The 22,383-nt window shown below is 47.3% G+C and overlaps 1 protein-coding gene across 1 annotated transcript; it reads right to left on the bottom strand.

Moving 5' to 3' along the window:
• Positions 1 to 692: 692 nt before the first annotated feature.
• On the bottom strand, positions 693 to 18,826 carry GABRE (gamma-aminobutyric acid type A receptor subunit epsilon). Its single transcript, XM_072956213.1, has 9 exons — positions 18,750 to 18,826; positions 14,424 to 14,644; positions 13,918 to 13,985; positions 9,281 to 9,501; positions 8,462 to 8,544; positions 6,967 to 7,104; positions 3,112 to 3,264; positions 2,796 to 2,995; positions 693 to 2,504 (listed from the first exon to the last, which is right to left on the bottom strand). The coding sequence occupies exons 1-9, from the start codon at positions 18,824 to 18,826 to the stop codon at positions 2,160 to 2,162; spliced, it is 1,506 nt and encodes a 501-aa protein (XP_072812314.1). The 3' UTR covers positions 693 to 2,159.
• Positions 18,827 to 22,383: the final 3,557 nt, after the last annotated feature.

The raw sequence follows: 22,383 nt of genomic DNA on the forward strand, positions 1-22,383 counted from the left end.
AGCCTTTGTCGGTTTCACTTGCAAAAATTTTCTCCCATATATGTGTTTTTTTTCTTGATCAACTTAATTTTTGATATTACACACCCAATTATAGTTTTAATTTCTTCATTTTCAAAAAAACTATTTACATGAACTTCTAAAAAAATAAGCCAAGACAGGGTATTAGGGTTTCTGGGATCTCTTCACACCACTACTGACTGGATGTGTGGTAATAGACACTCCTCTCTGTGCTTCAGCATCCCCATATTTACATGGTGGTGGTGGGGAGTGTTCTGAGTCTGATAGTCTTTAAGAAAATTCTAGCTGACTAGCTGAAGTTAGAATGATGGGCAAAGTAAAAGGGGAATGGAGGGGAGAAGAGTCATAGGAGCAAGTAAGGGAATCAGTTAAAAGAGGGCCACCCACTGGGTTACCCTCTTCCCTTCAGTTCTCCACTGAGAGAGGGGTACATGGTGCATACGTGGTAGGTCATGGATGGGAGTCATGGATAGGAGAGGGTAACAGACAAAGGTTTGGGTCATTCACTTAAGATTTCAAAGCTGAGCTGAGAACAAACTCGAATGCCCAAGAAATCAGTCATACTGTTCATACTCTGTTGATGTATTTATTGATATATTTCCCCTTTTCAGGTGATGGTCACAAAAAGCAGATGGAGTCCCACCCTCCCCTCCCCCCAATAAAATACAGACACAGATTTCATTCAGCATATACAAGCATTGAGGCATGTCCAAATTCATCTCACTGGGTTACCAGAGCCAGGAGACATTAGATCTTAGGGGCAGTCTGAGCACCGGAGGCCCAGAAATTGAGCAGGCCAATGCTGATTAAAAGAGGCTGCTGCTCTGGGCCCTGCCAGCAGAAGCTATAGAATTAAATCAAGGTGATCAGAGCTGCCTATCCCTGTCATGTGGTCTTGAAGGTGATAGTGGGCTCCTGGGTAGCTCCTAGTGAGGCCACAGTCCCATAGAAATCTGTGCCTCAGGGTTCTCATCTGCAAAATGGGGATAAGAAACCTGTCCTGAATAGATCACAGGGCTATGAGGCTCAAAATACAAATAATCTGTCAAAAGTGCTTTGCAAAAGGTAAAGTGCTGTACAAATTTCAGGGAATTCAATTGATTGATTGTGATTGTCAGAGTGCCCCAGGGATAAGAGTGGACTGCTTCATGGGTCCAGGGGCCAAGGAAGTGGCAGAACTCCTACACTGTGCCTTAGGTGGGCACCAATCAATGGGGGTAATGTTCGCTGAAAAGCAGAGTTCCTTTAGTTTCTTGGCCCTGGGAAGTCACCACGGCCTAGCACCTGGGTTGGGGCTGGGAAAGTCACTGGAGAAATTACAGAAAGAGTCACAGGGGTCAAGGAAGAGGGAGAAAGTGGCATATAAAGCAGGGGGTCATTACTATTATCACACACACAAATAGATACCCACTGGATGCAAGGCATTGAGCTGGTAGTGCAAATGAAGAATGGAGCCCAGTGGGGAGGGGAGAGGGAGGTGTCACAGCAGCAGAGGGAGGGACACTGTCCTAAAGAGGCTCAATTGCTGGCTCCTCTCCTCCTAACGGGATGATGTCAGTGTCTGTCTATCTGCAGGGGAAGGAAGAGGGGGGCAGGGAGAAAGAATCAAGAATATAATACTCTGATTTAAGGATGGGGTCCCCTCTCACTGTTACACTGCTGTCCAGCACCTTAAGGAGGTGTCAGGAACAGGAAAACAGCTGGTCTGTGCACTTTGAGGCTGAGGCCAGAGCTGGGCCTGGAGCACCACAAAGGCAGTACTGCGTTTTTGGGGAAAAAAAGGCAGTGGGTGTTAGCCCTTTTAGGAGACAACTAATCCACTCACACATGCACACAGTCTTAAGGGAGCTGGTCACTGAGAGCCTACATTTTGAAGCCAGAGGATCGTAAATGCCCCTTGAGGAATGGAGAGGTGGGCCGTTTTACTTGAAATTGGCTGCCAAGGAGATTCAGTGAATGGGCCAGGCAGGGTAGAGGGCCACGAAGACCAATTCCATGCAGGCTTCTGTTTGGGGAATGGGGAAGGAAATACACTCTCCAATTGTTCCTGCTGCTGCTGCTTCCCCCTCAACTCCCTTAGCAAAGGGTGTGGGACCTCCTGGGGAACTAAGGAGGCTGCCCCACAGGGTACCAACTGGTCCCTACAGGTTAAGGCAAACAAGCCAGTAGAGCACATTGAAGAAGAAGAAGGTGGCGGGGAAAATAACTCGTGAGTAGTTATCCAGACGGTAGATATGGATGAAGAGGCGGCCCTGCTGCCACATGCTGCCCTCGCAACAGGGGACCACGCACAAGTACTTCCTGCACCACCTGCAGCAGCCACCAGGACATGGGGTTCTGCAGGGCTTGATGGACTGCCAGGCTGGGCAAGATGGGCCCTCCTCTTCATCACTCTCCTCAGAGTCCTCGATGTCACACACAAAAGCATCCGGATGCTGGATAGCACGGACACGGGGAGGGTTAAGGTCACGTGCACGGGCATGAGGCTGAAAGGAACAAGGGAAGAAATGGGAATGAGTTAAGGGAAGATGAACATGCCTGGGCGTGGCCTCTGGGTTTCTGGGAGATTCTGTCCTTGGTACACTGTTTCTTTCCCACCCCTTCCCCGCCCAAGATTCCCACCATTACATGGGAAAGTATGTTCCACTCTTGCTAAAGCCCAAAGTTACCCCCATCACTTGGTGAGCTTGCCACCCATGTGTCATGAGTCCTAGTGCCCTCACTTGCATGCTTCCAAATGCCAAAGCCTTGCCACCACTCCCATACCCAGGTCATACATGGCGAAGTTTCGGAGAACCACGGGGATTTGCCCGGTTGTAGGTCAGAAAGTTGAGCACAGCAAATTCCATCAGAGCACAGAAGCAGAAGATGAAGCAGATAGCAATATAGAAATCCAAAGCTGTAACATAGGAGACACGCGGGAAATTCTTCCTGGAAAAGGTGCCCAAGGTGGTCATGGTGAGTACAGAGGTGATTCCTGGGAAGGCACAGGATGGAGGTGGGCTGAGCTCCTGATTCATATGTTACACTTCTGAAAGGACCCCCAAGAAGGCAATTCTATACTTCATGTGCATGCCTACCTTAGCCACTTACCTAAAGAAGTCCTGGCTGGAGCAGAGTCTCTCTTGATCCAAAAAGAGATCCAGGAGATCATCGTGGTCACAGAAGAAGGAACATAGTTTTGAAAGGCAACAAAGCCAAACCGCCTGCTCACATTGAAGAAAAGTGTCAGGACCACGAAATCACCTGGAAGATATTAGAAAAAAAAATCCCACCACTTCATTATAGCACTGCCAGCACAAGACATGCATATTAAGGGTCCCATCCATTGTTCAGTTCATGGGATCCCCACCATGGTCCTAGGATAGACACACATTAACCCAGTGCCACCCACATAGGATCAGAAGAAGCCCAGATAGGAGGTTCACCACAAGGCCCATGGTCAGTTAAAAGCTAAGCCAGAGCTAGAACTTTAATTGCTTCTTTCTTAATTCACTGTCCCACATCCTGCATCCATCTTTCTGGAGTGGGGGCAGAAGAGTCAGATGAAAGCGATAAAATCAGTTAGCACTCTAGATATCAGAACCACACAGCCAATGTCCAGATGGCTGACTGAGGCCTTCACATCCACTGAGGTGCCATATCTAGTCTGCAGAATCACAGCCTAACACATGCACTTCTGGCTCTTACAATGTATCCAGCAATGGCCAAAAGAAATCACTTGCCTAACCCCAAACCTCTGGTGGTTCCCTGCTCCACAAGAGCTACAGGAATCAAGTCTACACTCTATCATCTGAGACTAAAGGCCCATCGTGATCTGGCTCCAACCGATGTCTTACACATACACCCTACTCTAAGCTCATCCCATCCACTCTCAGATTCCCTGAGACAGCTGGCACATACTTATACCGATATTTGCATCATGGACTCCCTGTTCTTAGTCTAGTACCCTAGCCCAAACTGACTATTTTGAGAAAATAGAAGAATTGGCTGAAAGTGAAAATTTCAGTCAGCCCTCTAGATGTCAGGTCTGCAGAATATACATCCACAAGGCAGACTGAGGTCTTCACATTCATTGGGTATCATGTCCTTGATGCTGGCTCAGATTTTCTACCTCAGTGATGCTGTAGAATTGTTTGGCCTTGAATTAGGTAGGCTTTTAAACCCCTCCACAGCAGGCATAATGTGAGCCCTGTGGCCACGTTCCGGCAAATCCAAGCCCAGCACAGCCTGGAACCTAGAAGATGCTGGGCAACTCTTGCTACTGCCTGGCAACAGCTTTGTAAAGTAGACCAGAACACTAACCTGTCCATATGTCTTCCTATTTTAGAAAATAGATCACCAACCCAGTAGGTCTGGGAATGTTAGAATTGAATGAGAAGAACAGCCTTTCCTACTCACCTGGCAGCACTGACACTCAAGGGGCAAGACTTCTCAGAATCTTCTGGAAAAAGGCAAGGAAGTGGCCTGGGGTCAGTTGAACACCTGTGTCCAGAATAGTAGCTTTGTGGATAGAACTCCTCCTCCAGGGCTGCTGCAGGGACCACTCGCACTTACCTACTAGCCAGAATATATTTATCAAGTTCCTAGTTCCCTTTTCCTGGGGTCTTGACTGCAATTTAAGACAGCCCTACTCAGCTACAACCACTACCTGCAAATTCTTGTTGCAATAAGATTTATTATCCTATCAGCTTTTTCTATTTGTATTTTATTTATTTCAGCAAAGAAGAACCTTCTCTACTTGTCAAGAGATGGAAATTTGTCTTTGAAGGCTGAGTAAAGGATACTAACATATATTTTCTTATTCCTGAGGAATAGAGGAGCATGGGTAAGGAGAAAAAAAAAGATATCTGGGGCCAAGGAACCAAAGAGGGAAAAAAGCTGAAGACTCTTTCTTTCTGCTCTTATCTGCTTTAGCCAGACCACAGTTGGTCACTATACTGTCAGAGAAACACAATCAAAAAGACTATGTCCAGAGCACTGGGACTAGAGGGATGAGTAGAGCAAAGCTTTGAAGAGCAGGGGAGGAAAAGGAACAATGGTTGTATAGTATACAAAAGAATATGACCCAGAGTTGGAGCCATAATACTGGTCCTTTGATCCTGACCCTGTAGAAGACTGACTAGACTTACTGTAAGCTCAGTAGTTCTAGGGAAAAAGAACTATGTCTAATGGTGGAAGTTCCAGAGACTCCAATTTCAGGTGAACTAGGAGAGTCTTCTGATGGACAGAATTGTCTATAAAAGTGAGAAATTCCCTTGCAAGAAACTCAAATCCTAATGATGGGTAAGATTCCATTAGGGACTTAACAGCCAACAGTGAAAGATGACATGCTCACTGGGGGTAAGGATGGACTCTCTGAAAGCCTCCTGAAGCAGAGATTCTCTGGTTGAAGGCCCAAGGTGGCCAGAGTAGCAAGCTACCACTGCATTCTTATTCCCTTAGGAGCTGAGTACATGAGTCAGCTCTGGATGGAGAGAACTGCCTAGGGCCGGCTGAAAGAGTTGGGATCAATACCAAAGATGACTACGGTACTGAGGAAACCATGATTCAAGATCAACTGATCTCTAGTAAAAGAGAAAGAAGCCCTCCTTCTTTCTCCCCAAGAATTCTCTTCTCTCCCAAGGAGGACTGGTGCTTACCTATTGTCATTGCTTTGGTGATGATGCTGGCTCTGGGGCTTTGTAGTCACTAGGGCACCATTTTGAAACAATGCACAATCATCTACTAAACGGAACCACTAGTGACTTGAAAGCCCCTGGGCCTTGTCTCCTCTGCCGCTTTTGATGATGGGTCCCCACCTGTCCGGGGAAACTGAGGTGCAGAAAGGCAAGAGGCAGGCCAATGGTTAGCTGGAAGAAGAGCAAGGATCCCAAGTCAAAGGTAGTAAAATTGCTTACCCAGACCCCCCAAGAAAAAGTAAAGCATTTGTAAAGCAGCCCTCTGCCCCTGCCTAGTACAGTGCAAGCAAAGCTCTAGCGAGATGAGCATGAGCTATCCCTCACCCAGTGATCACTCAACAAGTAAAGCAAAAGCAGATTTTCTGCCTAGCCACATGGAAGCAAAGCAAGACGCCTCCCATGGCAAATGGCTGCTTGGGTGACTGGTTCCATCCACATTCTGGAAACGATGAGGGCACTGCCACCACTGCCCTGATTTGGTCAGTATGTGTGAAGAGGGTTTCCAAGGCTGCTCTGGGAGCAACCCTAGGGAGGTCCCTTGGCTTCTCATTCAGATCACCTAGGAACACAAGCAAAGACACTCACACCTAATTGGGAGCTGAAGTTTAAGGGACCCCAGGACCCTCCCCTTTAGTCATTATTGGGACAATATCAGAAAACCAACGATCACCATGTCCATGTTGAATCCACCTTGGAGGCTTTGACAGGAATCTGTGTGTGTCAGGGCTGCTCCTTTAAAATAAATGTTGATACAACAGCCATTGTAGATGCTGAACCTTCCTCCATGCTATCCCAGACCTCACCTAGCAGACATCAGAACTCTAGCCTCCATCTTCCGTTAGGAGGGACTTTGCGTCCCACTCAACTAGAACCACTTAGATTGGCTCTGGATATGGAGAATTCACATGACCTCCATTTCCCAAAGTCATCCAAGTAGGTCAGTTGTAACACAGATCTTGAAACTGAAGGGTCTGCATGACAAAGCTAGTTGCAAATTCTGACAGCAATAAAACTTTTCTACTTACCTACCCTCTCCGGGGCTTGGCAAAGCACTTACTTCTTTGCAGATGAGACTGAGATGTAGTTACAAAGTCTCAGTTTCCTCTGCAAACAGTTGTAAGTGCTTAGCATTTACAAGACAGGAGCCATGTTCTACAACATTTTCATGGGATGATTACACAGCATTTGTATGGATGGATGGCCACCTCCAGTCATCCCTACTTCCCTCCTGGGCCTCTACCTGGCCTTGGCTCATAGGTACACTTACCAGCTATGGTTGCAATAGTTTCAGTCATGTTGCTCACTCCTATAAAATCAAACTGGAAGAGCTTCCAGGAATTATTTCCATTGATTTCAAGCGTGAAATTGTCCCACTTGTAGATGATCTCATTCTCAGGATAGGAAACTGGAAAGCAACATTAGAAGGAAGGTCATGCGAGACTGGGAAGCCCAGCTGAGGGCTCCACCATCATGGTGTCTGAGCAATGCCTTAGAGTCCTGACTCTGGCCTCACCAGCTATGAGACCTTACTTCTCTTATCTCACTGTTGAAGTCCATCCAGTAAGTGCATTTACTGAGCATTTCTTAGTACAAAGCCCTGTGCTGGAAATACAGAGATGGGCAAGGCAGAAGCCCTGCCCTCAAGCATTCACATTTTACTGAGTCAGACAGTGAGTACACATCTGTAATTGTTGGAATTCCTCTGAGAAACCTCTGCCCATGGGACAGTAGGGAAACAAAGGAGGGAAAGATGAGTTGGGGACACACCCAGAAAAGAGTCCATATAGTAGGTGACATTCCCAATAAGTCTTAAAAGTTGAGGATATTCTCTGTATGGATGAAGCTGAAGGGGTGAGGAGGGTGTTCTATGCACACAAAGGTGAAAATGCCTGTTGTATTATGGAAGTGCCAAAAGCCATAGGATGGATGAAGTATGTGGGAGTGGATAGCAGGGGCCAGCTTATGAATGGCCTAGAGGGTTATTCTAAGGAATCTGGAATTGATCCATGAGAATTCAGGAAGGATTTGAAACTAAGAAGTGACCAGGTCTGGGCGATGCTTCAGCTAGGTCACTCTAGTTCTTATAGAAGAATGGCCTGTTGTCAGAGAGACCAGTTATGGGAGATTAGTGCAGTAACCCAGGTATAATAAAATTAATGAAAGTAGGAGTCAAATATGTGGCAGTGAGAATGCAGAGAAATAGACAAGATCAATAACGATTCAGGAGGGAACACCAACAGGATGTATTGATGGATTAGATGTAGGAAGTGAAGAAGAATGAAGCATCAAAGTTCTTGGCTTAGACAACTTGAGTGGGTGATGGTGCCTTTCAATGAGACAGATGAGAACACAGAAGCAACACACTTGTTTTGGGGGTAGAAGTTGGGAGGAGAGCATGTACTTAGTTTTGGACATGTTCAGTTTCAAAGTGAGAATATTACAAAAGGCCAAGTGGAAGTTGACAAAGACCTAACCAAAGTAGCAACAGTGGAGAGCAGACATACTTGAGATGCACTTCAGAGGCAGATGACTGACTTGAATGGGGTGGAAACGAGAGGGAGGAACCCATCATGAGGACCAGGTTAAGCAACACAGTATTGTCAGCAGGAAAGGAGATGAGGATGGAATGGGAGGCCCTGGGCAGCCTTGGCACCATCTTAGGGGGAAAAGCAGAGGCAGAAAAATGTAAAGGGCAAAGATGAGAAAAAGACGGGACCCACCATGACAACTCTGGGGCCTCAGGAACCTAAGAAGGTACTCACAGCTAGAGAAAGACAGAGGGCAAGAGTGAGAATCCATTGGAAATTTGAGCATGTGGAGTGAGCATCCAACATCAATGGTCATCCTGGAAGGGAGAAAGGAGCCTCATTAGGCTGGCCTTGAGCACTTAGATATCCACCCAGCTTGGGCCTGGGGACCACCACCAATGAGTGGCAACAGTGGGATTTGAGACAAAGAGCTTAAAGGAGAGACAAAAAGAGAGGAAGAACAGCTTAAAAGTATCTGGCTCCTCTAGTCTCCATCATCAGAGAAATGTATGGACCAACTTAGATGGGCTTTTGTTTCTTGCCCATCCCAGCCTCAAGGACTTGCCAATACTCTCCCACTCTCTACCACCTCTCTGCCCCATATCACCTATACACAACCTTCCCTCACCAGGCATTCAAGTGTCCAGCCTGGTCTTAGGTAGCTTTCCAAATACTGTGTTGCTGCTCCACCTGGATAATTCCACCACCATGGACATGTCTCTACATCCAGGGCCCACTTGGGGTGAAATTGTCTAGGCAATGCAGTCATACTGATATATTCTAGTTGGGGGAGCTCTGGACTTGAAGTTAGTAACTAGGTATCAGTCCCAGCCCTGCCACAAACTTGGTGTGTGGCCTTAAGCAATATCTTTCTATTTTGAGGCCTTAGTATCTGTGTCTGTGCATGAGGGGGTTGAACTCATGGTCTAAGAAAGCTGGATGGGCCCTTAGAAGTATTATTCAGGATGAAACCTCTGCCCATGTTTCTTTGCCAAAAATTCTCAGAAGGGGAAGGAGAGTTCCAAGAGGCAAGACTCCAGAGGCTTGACATACCTAATTGTGTACAACACCTTGCCATCCTTGTGGATGCAGACCATCTGGTTGGGCATGGTCATCGAATGCTCATGGGTCCTCTTAGAATTCCTAAAAAAGGTATCTGGGACCCTTAACTGGCTCACCATGTTGCCATTCAGAACAAAGCTCTCAAAGATGCCATTGTAACGAAGGCGTTCATCATACCAAGTCTGGCAGAAGGTGATGTCAATGGAGTATTCCTGGTGAGAAGGATAAAAAAGCATACATTTGGGACTGTGCAGACAAAGAACATGTCCATGCCATCCTGTGATGGGCCTGTCAAGTTGACAGGAGCCCACCTCGGTTTGCACAGGTATTCCCCAAAGGAAAAAACAAACATTCCCAATATACAACAATCTGGAAAGACACAATTCATCTAGAAACAGGCAGGTAATGTTAGCTTAATTGCATGGGCTGGGCTCATCACAGCACTGCTCCCTTGTAGGGCTATGGTGTTACTCTAGCCAGGTTAAAACCCTCTCAGTTCCCACATTTCCATAGCAAATCAAAGATCTCAGCTCAAAATCATTCTAAACATTTACAAACATATACACCTTGGACTGTATATAGTGAAGTCTGTCCTTTTAGCTTTTATTTGGGAAGCACAGATTAATCCATCTTAATCCTTCATTCTCCAGAATTGTATTAAAAATGAAGTGCTTTGAGTCATGACAGAAATGCTGATTTAGTCTCATGCTTTTTGAATCTTTTGTTTTGTTTTGTTTTTCCTCTTAAAAAGGGGCACCTAACTTCTGAATACATGCATATGCACATGCCTAGATACACTCATGATGATTTGGTCCCTAGAGGCTTTCTATCCCATAAACATCAAAAAAGATGTTTAATAGTAAGAAGCATGAGAAGTGAGAAGTACATACCACTGGTTTTGAAGGTAGAGAAAACAGACTGCAGTACAACTGCAAGCAGCTTGAACTGAAAGTACCAGTGCTAGGCCACGGTAGAACCTTTACTTTAGAGGTAGGGACACTAAGGCTCAGAGAGAAAGAGACTTGTGTAATGTCACACAAATAGCGCATGCATACATCCAGAGGTTAGGTGCCCTTTTTTAAGAGGACCATTACCATGGCCTTGCCCTGGGATGAACTTTACCCATTTTCCTTTACAGTGCTTACTTCACTTGCATCAATAATCCCTTTGGGTATGAAGGTCCAATTTTCCTCTGCAGGACCCCGAGCCTTTCCCCTGAGTTATCCTGCATCAAACAATGAACCTCAACCAGAAACTCACAACATGGGGTCCCGTAGAGCCCTTGGGGTGGAGGTGTCAAGACAATTCCTGCTTGCCTTTGCTGCTCAGGCCAAAAGGTGGTGAGAGCTACTGCCAAGTTGCCGGGAGCCAGGCCCCCCAGACTGAGAATGTTGAGACTCACACAGAAAAAAAGATGGCAGAGTGTGGCTACCATTCACATGGGAGCCCCTAGTCCTGCCCAGCCACATCAGCCTTCACAAGTGGCCTCCAGAGTGGCTCTACAGTCCCAAGTGGCTGACAGTTCCAAACTGGCCTGCAGAACTGCTTGGGAGCCAGAGAAGCCTTCCCTTCCACAGTCCACACCTTGCTCCTGCTCTACGTTATGTGTTTCAAACAAGCACTTAATTTCTATTTAAAAAGATTCCCACTGTTAAGTTCACTACACATCAACTGATAACTAATGGCTCAATTTTTCCCCAGTTTGACAGGGGAGCTTGGGATGTACGTCTCTTTCAGCTCAGCTGAAATGCTAGAAATTCAGTGTTAAGGAATTGGCTTAATTGGAATCACTTTCAATAATTACCACAGGGAGAAGCAGACTTAGTAACTGTTGATGCTGTGATAGGCGGTCATTCCCAGACTGGTCCCTGCCTTCTAGGCTCAGGATATGTATTTCAAAAGGTTAGCCAGGAGATTGGTAGAAACAGTTGATTTAAATCCACATGCTGTGGGTTCAGTTTGCTCTCTCTAAGGACAAATCCTGTGCTCAGCACAACCTCTGATTGACTGAAGGATGTTAGAACTCCCCTCAAACAACCACACTCACTGTGTAACAGGATGTTGGGACTCACAACCTTGCTGGGAGGCTCAGTTGCCTCAAACAGAAAATGAGGATCCCAGTGGCTGCCTGGCCTGCCACATAGGCTGTCACAAAGATCTGAGGAGACTTGTTCATTGGCAACTGCTGTGACTGTGTGAGACAGATATGCACCCCCTCCTCACCCAGTGCAGGACTCTACAGTTTCACCCCAGAAAAGTAGGCTGTATAAGGACCAGGACCTCCTACAGTTTGAAGCACAATTTGGAACTATGTAGAAGGCCAGACTTCTCCAGAAAATTTAATACCACGTGAGTATTTGGAATCTTCTAAAGGAACTTGGCTCAGGCTAAAGCACCACCTTACTGGCCAAAGAAAATCAAGTTGTTGGCTCCTCTTTGGACCAGTTCTGTGTTGCATGCCAGGTTCGGTGAAAGCTGAGTTATTCAACTGTACGCCTCGGGCTTGTCAGGTATCAGCACTTCAGGTGAGACCAATGCTGCCAACACCAGGAGGCACAGAGCAAGGAGGAATAGGGCACTCAGCTACTAAGTGGGGCTGCTGCTCTGCTGCCACCAGGGCTCTTGCAGATGATAGAAACTTTTTCTCCAAATTATATCTTATACAAATAGCAAGGAGACTGTAGCCACAAAATTATCTACGACTCTTCAGGCCACTTTCTCGATTCCCACACTAATGATCTAAAGGTCACTTTCCTATTAAGGGTCAACAGTGGCCATGATGGTAGGACTGGAAGACCTCAAGCTCTGGCTCAGAACCTGGTGGTTCTTAGTTTATCAACAATTTTAATCAAGCTGATTGATAAAATCACACTCAGTGGTAGGCACTTTCATACAGCAAATAATAAATCTGACATCAAGGGAAGAAGGAAGAAAAAGCTTTAAGATATCAACAGAAACTCAAAGAGAGCTGTTTACTCTCATGTTTCTCTTCTTTCTTGTTATTTACCCAAAGAGTGTGGCTTCTATCCTTTTCTTGTGCTCTTGCTCACTGGTGGGAAGCCAACTGCCACACTGTGAACTACCCTGTGGAGACGCCCACATGGCAAGGACTGTGGAAGGTCTACAGGCAGCAGCCAGAGAAGAACTGAACCCTGCCAACAACCATGTGAGAACTTGGAAGTGGATCGTCCCTTAACTGAGTCTTCAGATGAGACCCCAGACCCAATTTACACCTTAACTGAAGCCTTGTGAGATCAGTATCTCACAGAGGACGAGCTAAACCATGCCTGGATTCCTAACCCACGTGAGCTGTGACCTAATGACTATTCGTTGTTTTAAGACACTGTGTTCGGGGGTAATTTTTTTGTATAGCCATTCACTGTGCCTCAAGAATTGGACATCAAACAAAGCATCACAACGGGGAATCCCCCACTCTTCTACTCAGCCTATGTAAACACTGATCTTCCATCAATGTGTACTTACCTTTGAGTATCTATTTGCAAGTACAATCTCAGAGCCTAGACTCTGGGCTCACCCAATTATATGGTGTTTGTTGTGTACCACTGTGTATGCTAAAACTGTGTCTGACTTGGGCCAGGTCAACGCTATGGCCATGATGGGGTTGGTTACCACAGCCTTACTCATTGTCAGCCTCTGCAGATGAAAGTGACTTTTGCAGAACATCTTTCATAATTCATTTGCTAAGCTAACATATACTGAGTCCTTGACATCAAGGAACCCATAATTGAGAGAGCAATGCAGACACAGTGCATAGTTACAAAACAGTGAGGTAGGGAAGATCACATAAACAACTGTGAGATGAGCTAGATCTGAAAGCCAAAGAAAGAAGTGTGGTATGAGTAGGAAGGGAGCAATTAACAGCTGTAGAGATCAGGGAAGATGCCATGAAAGAGGTATCATTTGAGGTAGACCCTGAAGGATAAGGCTTATGACAAGTAGAAAATTGGAGACATGCCATCCCAAATAGGAAATAGCTCAAATGTAGGCTCAGGCACATGATAGTCTGGGAACACCCATTCACTAGTGTGACTCTAAAAGGGTGAAAAGAAATAAAACTAGAGCCCTGGGTTGGCTCCAGCCATCAAAAGCCTTGACTGCTAGAGTGTGGAGTTGAACTTCATGCTTTAAGCAAGGTCAGGGCAGTAGAAGGCATATCACTCAGGAGGCCAGGTTAGTAGCTAGATTGTGATGTATATTTTGTGAGAGATACTGAAGGCTAACTGGGGACAGCACTGATACTAGGATGACAGCAGTATGAAAGGAGACAAGGAACTAGAGCAAAATTAGAGAAACAGTCCTAGAGCAAGAGTTGGTGACTATAAGCTTACATCCATAAAAATCACTATCAGAAGAAAAGAGCCATTCCATCATGTTGTTTAAAGTTGCTTTATTTTTATTTTGAATGAAAGACTGGAAGATATAGTCAGGATTCTGAAGGTCCTCTTCAGGCAGCAAGGGACTTATCCTTTGCAGCCTCTTTCTCAAGTCAGTGTTGGTTAAAATCTCTTCCCCACAAAACGCTTGTTACAGACACCCAGAAAAAACAGGTATGAAAGACCTTATGCTCCCTAGACTAGAAGATACTATAACCAAAGCTCAGTACTCACCATGTCCAGGATAGAGATAGGACCAAGGGTGTTGACAGAGATCTCGACAGTGACCACAGTAGGCTTCTCTGTAAAGTAAGTAGAAGTGGCAGAGTTAAGTGTCAAACAGAAGCATGGGTCAGAAGAGGGTGTGGTCAATGGGGAATAAAGGGATTAAGTGTTGGACCAGATGGTTTTAACATCTGATACTACTTCTTTCTGTATTCTTTCATGACAAGACTCAATTCATAGAGTGTTAAGAGTTGGACATACCTTGAAGGTCAATTATCTACCCCAGTCATTTCATTTTACAGCTGGAGAAACTGAAGGTAAGAGAAGGGAAAAGTCTAGACCAAGGTCATGACATTGCTGAGACTAGAGTTGATACCTCTTACTTGACAGGTCAGCAGCAGTTGTTCCCGCTCACATGCATGGCACCATCACCTATACCCCAGGCCCGTTCTCCACACTTATGCCCTCAACTCTCTTCCCCTCTGGGCCTGAGGAGAACTATGTTCTATACACACCGCCAATGCCAGGGCGCAGTTTGTAGTCGTAGTTGTTAAAGAGACTGTCCAGGATGAAAGTGGCTGTTGGCATTTTGCCAAGTCTGTCCTGTGTATCGGTAGCAGTGGGCTTTATTTCTTCAGAGGAGGGTTTCTTTTCAGGAGCCTGAGACTTGGGGTAGTAGACATCACCATCACTAGCAGAGAGTGCCTTCTCTGATTCAACATGAGGTCCTTCAATCCTAGAACATAAAAATAAAAAAAGTGAAGCTCTGTCCTCCACTCTGTAGGGGGCCCAGGTGATGCCTCTTGGGACAAAAGCAAACCAAAATAAGTCTGCAACCCAGGGCATGAATAGTAACTGGTAACAGTAAATTAAGAGCCAGTAATAGATTATTCTTGTTAATTTCTTCTAAATCTTGCTGCTCTTTGGGAACTCTCCATGCTACCCTCCTTTAACAGTAATTCTTTATTTTTCAAAAAAATCACTAACAAAACTAGGTTCAAGATTTTTAAAAGAATTTTTCAACGTAAAATGAAGAGGGCAATGTAAAATGTGTGAGCTCTGGCCAATCAGCTGCTGCTACTAGCCTTGGTCTCCAGTCTGCCTGACCAGCACCACCTGGAAGTAAGTGGGCAGGCAGAGGGCCAGGGTTGCTGAGGAATGTTCTAGAACACTGTGGTACTATTCTGCATTTCTTTGCTTTTGTGAGACTTCATTGCATTGGAGTTGGGGGCCAGGGGTGGGGGAAGCTCTGAGGCCTTCACTCAGAGACTATCCAGGAAACACATGGTTAACAGGAGTCCAACCTGAGTGCCACAGCCATGCACCACAGCCAAAAAAATAATAAAAATAATTAAATTACCAAAAAAACCCTCTAAAAAGCCACCTGCCAATGTATGAAACTCACCAATGGTGTTAGAAATCAGGGTGGTGCTACCTTTGCTGGCAGGCAGTGAGGAAGAGGGCACTAGGGGGCCTCTAAGGTTCTGGTCATGTTTTAGCCCCTCATGTGGGTGTCTTGATACCAATGTGATCATTTTCTGACAACTCATAAGTCATGCCCTTATGATTTGAGCATTTTTCTGCATATATGTTCTAATTCAATAAAAAGTATTTTGAAAGATTAAAATGCTAGTAAAATCTGCTACTATATGGACCTTATTTGGAGCCTGGTTTTAAAAGGCAAACCATAAAAAACAAAACACAACAAAGCAAAAAACAGTTATGACACAACAGGGGAGATTTGAACACTGGTAAGTTTCTTCAGCATAAAGAAATTATTCTAAAAATTTTTGGTGTAAAAGTGGTATTTTATTATGCTTTTGAAGTTCTTCTGATTAGAAATACATACTAAAATAATTACATATGAAATGATATGATGTCTGAGATTGTCTTTAAAATAATTTAAGCTGGAAATGGCAAATGGGTGGGATACAGAGAAAATAAGCAGCTATGAGTTGATAATGAGGCTGGTGATGGGTTGTGGAGATTCACTCTACTGTTCCCTGTACTTTTATATGTCTTTGAAAAAAATTATAATTAAAAGCTTTTAAAAAAGCAATCATCAAAATTAACTTGTGATGTTGGAAAGCAGGAGAGTGCTTTCCTTTGGGGAGGAGGGTGTACTTGGAGGGGACAGGTGGTGAAGCTTGTGGAGGGTGGGGGGAGGGAACTGGCCATGTTCTATTTTCTAGTCTAGGTACTGGTTACATGGGCATGTGTACTTTGTGAAAATCCACTGAGTTGTTCACTCATGATTTCTATACTTTCATATTTCTATGTTACACCTCCAAATGATTCATTTTTTTAAAAAGCAATCAAGACAGCTTGCTTCCCTAAATAAGGGGTTAAAAGGGCAGGAAATGTGGACAAAGCCTCTGGACTGCAGACCAAGGGACTGCCAACTTGAGTAGCAAAATGCATTTTCCTGCAGCATTTCAAGCTTAACTGGGGTACATATGTGCCAAGTCTATGCCGTTTCACATGTCTGAAATAGCTAATTCACATTGTGGGCAAGGGAAGAACTGGACTTGGGAAAAGCAGCTTGCATTTCCAAATGCCATACCCAGAGATGTCCTCTTTCCCTGAGGCTTTCCCCTCAGTCCTCTGAGTAGACAATACCAGCCACTGCCGGAGGGGGAGAGGGAGAACTAGGGGACTGAGACCTTGCAAAATGAGTGACGTGGCTGGGACCATGGCATAATCAGGACTGGCAATGTTAGCTAAGACCACCCAAGAGCTTGCAACGGCCCCTCCCAGATGTCCAAAGCCAACAGCAAGAACCCCGAGGTCCAAAAGGCAAACATACAAGCAAAGGCCCAAGGACCACCGAAGTCCCTCTGCTCCCAGACTTTGTCTGTGACAAAAATGATTTCAGAGGGTCTTGAGATTGCTGTAATCCTACAAATTGCTTTTGCCAGTAAAAAAACAAACGAAACAAACAAACAAAAAAAACCCTCATCCTGTGATCCTTGGGGTTAAGGAGCTGCTGACAATGTATACCTTTTCTCAGCCAGCCATTAAGCCCACTTTCAGAGCTAGAAATAATAAAAATGTGAAAAACACTCGTACACTGGACTAGTGGTATCTCTCCATGGGGGCTTTTCAGGCACCCACATCCTTCTAGATGCGATGATCCAAGATGGAGCTGAATCTCTGCACCCCCTCCCCCACTGAGGATGCTCATTCAACTGGCTGGGGAGAGGGAAAGGAACATGAGAAAGGCCACTGGACTGTTTTTTCTTCCCATCTTTTTCACCTTACAGGTGGAGAAACTGAGGCCCAGATGGAGGAAGGTTTGTACCCAACGCCATACAACTGATTTTAAGCTGAGCCTGGGCCAGAGCGAGGTGGTCAAGGTAACTCTTGCCAGGACACCCCACTGCCAACCCCCTAGCTCTTTTCTGACGTCACAGGTTGCCATGTGGACAGTGTCTGAACGTCAGTTACTGCAGCCCTTTCCTCTGTCTGGAAGGGTAATTTCCATCACAATAGCCCCTATTCCATGTTGTTTTCCTCTCTGGTCCCGATCCCTCCTTCTGCACCCCCAGACCCCTCTTTTGTCCTAATCAGGCACCATGTCAGCTCTCCCAACCAGTCCAATTCACATCTGGAGGGATGTGGATGACTGGAAATTCCTAGCACGCATTCAGAAATATTTACCAAGCCCCTGATGAGGTCAGCCCGCTAGTGCACCAGTGAGCCAGCAGGGAGCCACACAACTCCTCCCTTGAGAAGCTAAGGCATTCTGGGGTGAGAAGAGAAGCTATCTCCCCTCTCCCCCACCCCAAACAGAAAAGCAAGACAAGCCCAGTAACATGGAGACTTCAAGAATGCTGGACAGATCAGAAAGCTGAGCAACTTGTGACAGCTTGCACCCACTGGGAAGCTGTCTCAAAAATATGAAGCAGTCTTCTTCTACCCTAAAAAGCCAGAAATGCAGGGGACAATCTTCCTCAAAAAGTCCCAGGGCCAGAAAAAGATGTGAGGGAAACTGGCAGCTCTAGGGTTTGTAAGAGCGGGGAGGGCTTGAAATGCAGACCCAAACCACAGACATAAGAGATTACCATTCCTGGCCTCAGGCTCAAGTCTGTCCTAGACCCAGTAGGGTTTCTGGGGGGCCAAGGGAGGAAGAGGGAGGCTGGTGGCGGAGGGGGGTGTTTGGAGAGCTGGGGCAGGAACTCTTAGACTACACCTGGGCTCCTGCCTGGGCCTGGCACCAAGAGGACAGGTGGGAAGGGTAGCAAGTAAAGTCAAAGTGGTCTGGAGCAGTATCTGGTGCTCAGTAAGCGCTGAGGGAAAAAAAATTTTTTTTGAACGAGAGGACAGATTAGCTAACACTCAAACATTTTAGGCGCAGTTTCTCTTCCCTGCCAGCACACCTTTCTGGGCGCCACCTTCCCAAGTCCCCCCAGTCCCCAGAAGCGCGAGCCTGCTCCAGCGGGATACCCCACGGGCCGCTGGACTCTTGCCGCCGAAGGCTCAGAGAGGGAGGGCCGCGCTCTTTCCCCAGCTGCGGCAGGGTTTGGGGAGCGGGAGTCTAAGTGCCTGGAGTGGGGGCGGGGGGACGCGAGCGGCCAGGTGACAGGCGTCCCGTTTTCCTTCCTGGGCGCCCCTTGGGGCCCCGGGACGCCCATGGCGCCCACCATCCTAGGTGAAGAGGGGCGGAGGCTGGCCGTGCGCGTCGGAAGGACGCGGGACCGGGCTGGACAGTGCGAGGGCCAGGGGCGGGGTGCGTGCGGGGCTTCAGGGGCGCGGGGTGCGGGGGTCTCAGGAGCCGGCCTCGCTCCTGGGAAGAGGGACCTGGGCTCCGAGGGCTCCTGGGTCCTGGGTTGGAGACTCACCTAGAAGGGAGGATTACGGATGTGCCCGGGAGGATTACGGATGTGCCCAGGAGAATCAGGAGAACTTTGGCTAACATCTTGGAGGGGACCGGCGCGACCACCTGTGCGGAGGTCGCTGCACTGGGTCTGTCCGCACCAAGCGCGGTGTGGAGGGTTTTGTTGGGCTCCAACTTTCACTCCTCCCACTCGCCCCGCCCCGCGCCCCCCCGGCCCCGCCCCCTGAGCCCCGATGGAAATCTCCGACGACGTGTTCACTGCTGCAGCAGAGAGGCGGGGGTAGGCTGGGGCGGGCTAGGAGGGTAGGAGGGAGAGGAGGAAGGAGCCCTGTCGCCAAGGCCCCCCGCCCCTCTCCGCCACCACTGCGGCGCTGCCAGACAGCCAGGGGCGGGGGACGTGGGGGAGGGAGGAGGAGGCGAGCCTGCGGTGCGCGGGCCCCGGGAGGGGAAACCAGCGGCCCGCCGCTGCGGCTGGGAGAGAGGCTGCAGAGGGCCTGGAAGGGGCAGGATGGGAGGTTGCGAACTCCTCCAGCCTGCTCGTGCGCAGCGGGGTCAAACTTGGCCTCTATCGCTTGGTACCTCATCCCCCGCCCCTCCCCCCGCAACTCCCCACCCATACCCCGCGAAACCTGTTGCACCTCATCACTTTCCCAAGTACCCTGGTCTTTGAGATTTCCCCCACGGTCACTCCACCCCTTCCAGCCCTTCAGAGCACATCCCTTGGCATCCAAAAGAGGCTGGGTAACTTAGCACCTTCCTGGGTACAGAGGAAGTCTCCCCAGAAATCTCTGTTCTGAGTTAGTACACAGGCCAGTTTCCTTGGTATTTAGGGGTGGGAGAGGACCCTCCCACAGAGCACCAGGCCAAGGCATCCACTGGAGGACTTTCTCTGAAACCAAAAGAAATGCCCTCCACGCAATGTGGTTCCTAGTTCAGCCTAGGGGCATGGGTGAGAGAGGGACCCCCTGGGGTAGAGGGGCTTTGTCAACCCCCTCTCCAAGACCGCTGCCTGTGTCTTTCTGGAGACTTGGCTCCTGGTGATGCCAAAAGGAAAACACAAAAGGCACGGTGAGTGGGGTGGGGGTAGTGGCTCCATTCAGGGAAGACACCTCAAGTGTCAAGCATCCTTGGACTTCATCTTTCTTGCCTAGACCCTCATAATTTATTTCAGAGGGAAAGGGATTGGAGAGATTTGCCTTCAAGCTGCTGCCACACTAGCAGTATCCTCACCTGTTGCTCTGGAACAAGCTGTGTGCATCCCAGCTCACAACGACAGCTCCCTGGAGAGGCTTTGCTGTACTGCACTAATCTAATACACCCTCTCTACCACCCCACCCCCCTCTCATCACTCTGCTTTGTCATCTTCACAACACTGCTCACTAACTGATAATTTTCCTGAACATTTCTTTGTGAGCTTGTTTATGGAGGGTTTCCCCTACCAGAGTGAACTCAGTGATGACAACCCAACCAACCCAACCAAAGAATATGTCTGTCTGATTTTCCACCACATCCCTGAAACTTTGGATGAGTCCTGGGCACACAGTAGGCACTCAACAAATATTTGTTTACTGGCCTGTGTGCAGCTACGTGTGTCTTAGTGTCGCTGAGTTCACTGAGATCTGGCTCCCTTCACTGTGCAGGAGAGAAGACTGCAGGCCACATTCATGCTTCCCGGGTTCCTGGGTGTGTGGCCTGGGCAGCTCCATGTGGCCCTGCACACAGAAGTGCCCCAAACTTTGTTTCATGCTTTGCTATCACTTTCTTAAAATTCTTAGTCATTTTTGAACAAGTGGCCTGGCATTTTTATTTTTCCCTGGGCCATGCACATTAGGTAGCCACTCTTGCCCTAAGACAACATGCTGCAGAGCAGGGAACAGGCAAAAGCAGAGCATTCCTGAACCTACTAGAAAGAGAAAGCTACTGTATCTTTCTGCTTGCCTTTCTGTCCAGCACCAGACTGCTACAGAGAGGGGCAGTTCTGCACTTAGGGCAGCCAGCCTTGGACTTGAAGTATCTTACACATATGTCTTTTTCTCTACTGACATTGGAGCTCCAGGAGATGCAGGGTTGTCTGATTTACCTATATTCCCCTGGGTGGAGTGCTGTGTCCTATGGCTGGCAAATTGTATTTGGTGAATGAGTGAGTGAATCCAAGCAGCCAAAACAGGCAAATGGTTAGAGCTCCTCATTGGACCATTCACCCCAGGCACCTTTCTCTTAAGGGCTGAGTTTAATCACCCTTTACTATCTTCCTTTTAAACCTCATTCACAAGATGGCTGCAAGGACCTTTGAAGACTCCTGAGCTTTGCGGAAGGCAGGGCCTTATTACTGTGTTGCAGTTCTCTGACTATTTCCTGTGTGCTGGTCTATGCCAGGCCCTGAACTTAGTGATGGGGGAATAGCCAGCAAGGCCTCGGACACAGTATTGGCTCTCATATGTGTTTCAAGAGAGGAAAGTATGAGGTAGGAAGTCGTGATTGCCCTGGACTTTCCAGGAAGATGGGCCTCCCTGTGGCTGAGCAGTCCTGGAAGCTGCATGCAGGAAGGAGGAGCCAGCCCTTCACAGATTTGGGCCTTGCAGCCATCAATGGGTCTTACAGGCAGGGGTTCAGAGATGGGCATTCCAAGCAGAGAGCCAGCCAATCAGAAATGTGCAGTGATAGACAGAGAACAAGGAGGAGTCTTTGGGAGAGGAAGCTGGAATGGGAGGCTGGACAGGCTAACGCTGGGCCTTAAATGCCAAGCCAAGAACCTGCACTTGATCTTGTAGGCAAAGGGAAGGTACAGAAGAGTTTTGAACAGGGCCATTGTGTGTCAGAGCTGTTCTTCAAGAAGATCCCTCAGGTGAGGGTAGGCAAGAGTGCTTGCAGGAAGAATAGACTGAAGCCTCTTTTCTCCCAGAGAAAGGAGTTTTAGGGATCTGAATGAGATCAGAGCCATGTTGATGGTTAGAAGGGAGGGAACAACGTGGTGAGGTTTAATCGACACAGGGGATGGCTTATTAGGTGGAGTAGGGGAGGGGACAAAGGAGAGAGTGTTGCTGGAGAAGACATAGGGTCATCCCCAGGGGACCAGGGTGGCAAACAAAAATAGGGAAGGCAGGAGGAGGGGGAAGAGTTTTTAGTCATGGTAGTGAGAACAGAACCTGGCATTTTATATTTCACTTTCTAATGTTCCAAGAACCTTAACATTTATTGTCTAGACATGTGTGTGTGTATGTGTGTGTGTGCATGTGCCCACTTCTCTATCCTGGGCTGTTTGTACTTCAAATGTGTCTTTCTTCAATTTGATATTCAAGTTGGGTATAAACAAGAACATTATGTGGTAGCTGTATTTTCATAACTAAACCAAGATATTCATTGATCAGAATAGCTGTGAGTGACCTCTTTGTCAGTTGTGAATGATCACATTTAATAGCCAACATCCAATCACCACATGCCCTACTATAAATGTGGTTTAGGAACAAAACCAGAGCTACTGGTCATAAAATCTGTGTGTTCCTGCCCTGGGTGGGCCCAACTGTAACACGTACACAATGAGCTTGTCCTATTAGGCCAAGGGAAAAACACCAGCTGCGGCAAGTTGTGTAAGACTCTTAGCTTGTTAAGTATCTGGGCTTGCAGCAAGACCAAGATAC

This window comes from Vicugna pacos, chromosome X (genome assembly GCF_048564905.1).
Source record: "Vicugna pacos chromosome X, VicPac4, whole genome shotgun sequence".
NCBI classification, from domain to species: domain Eukaryota; kingdom Metazoa; phylum Chordata; class Mammalia; order Artiodactyla; family Camelidae; genus Vicugna; species Vicugna pacos.

Coding starts and splice junctions, on each gene's coding strand:
- GABRE (XM_072956213.1), bottom strand. CDS start 18,826: ATGTTAGCCAAAGTTCTCCTGATTCTCCTGGGCACATCCGTAATCCTC. Junction 3,265..6,966: donor AACTATTGCAACCATAGCTG/GTAAGTGTACCT, acceptor AATATCTTCCAG/GTGATTTCGTGGTCCTGACA. Junction 2,996..3,111: donor TCCAGCCAGGACTTCTTTAG/GTAAGTGGCTAA, acceptor GTGCCTTCCCAG/GAATCACCTCTGTACTCACC.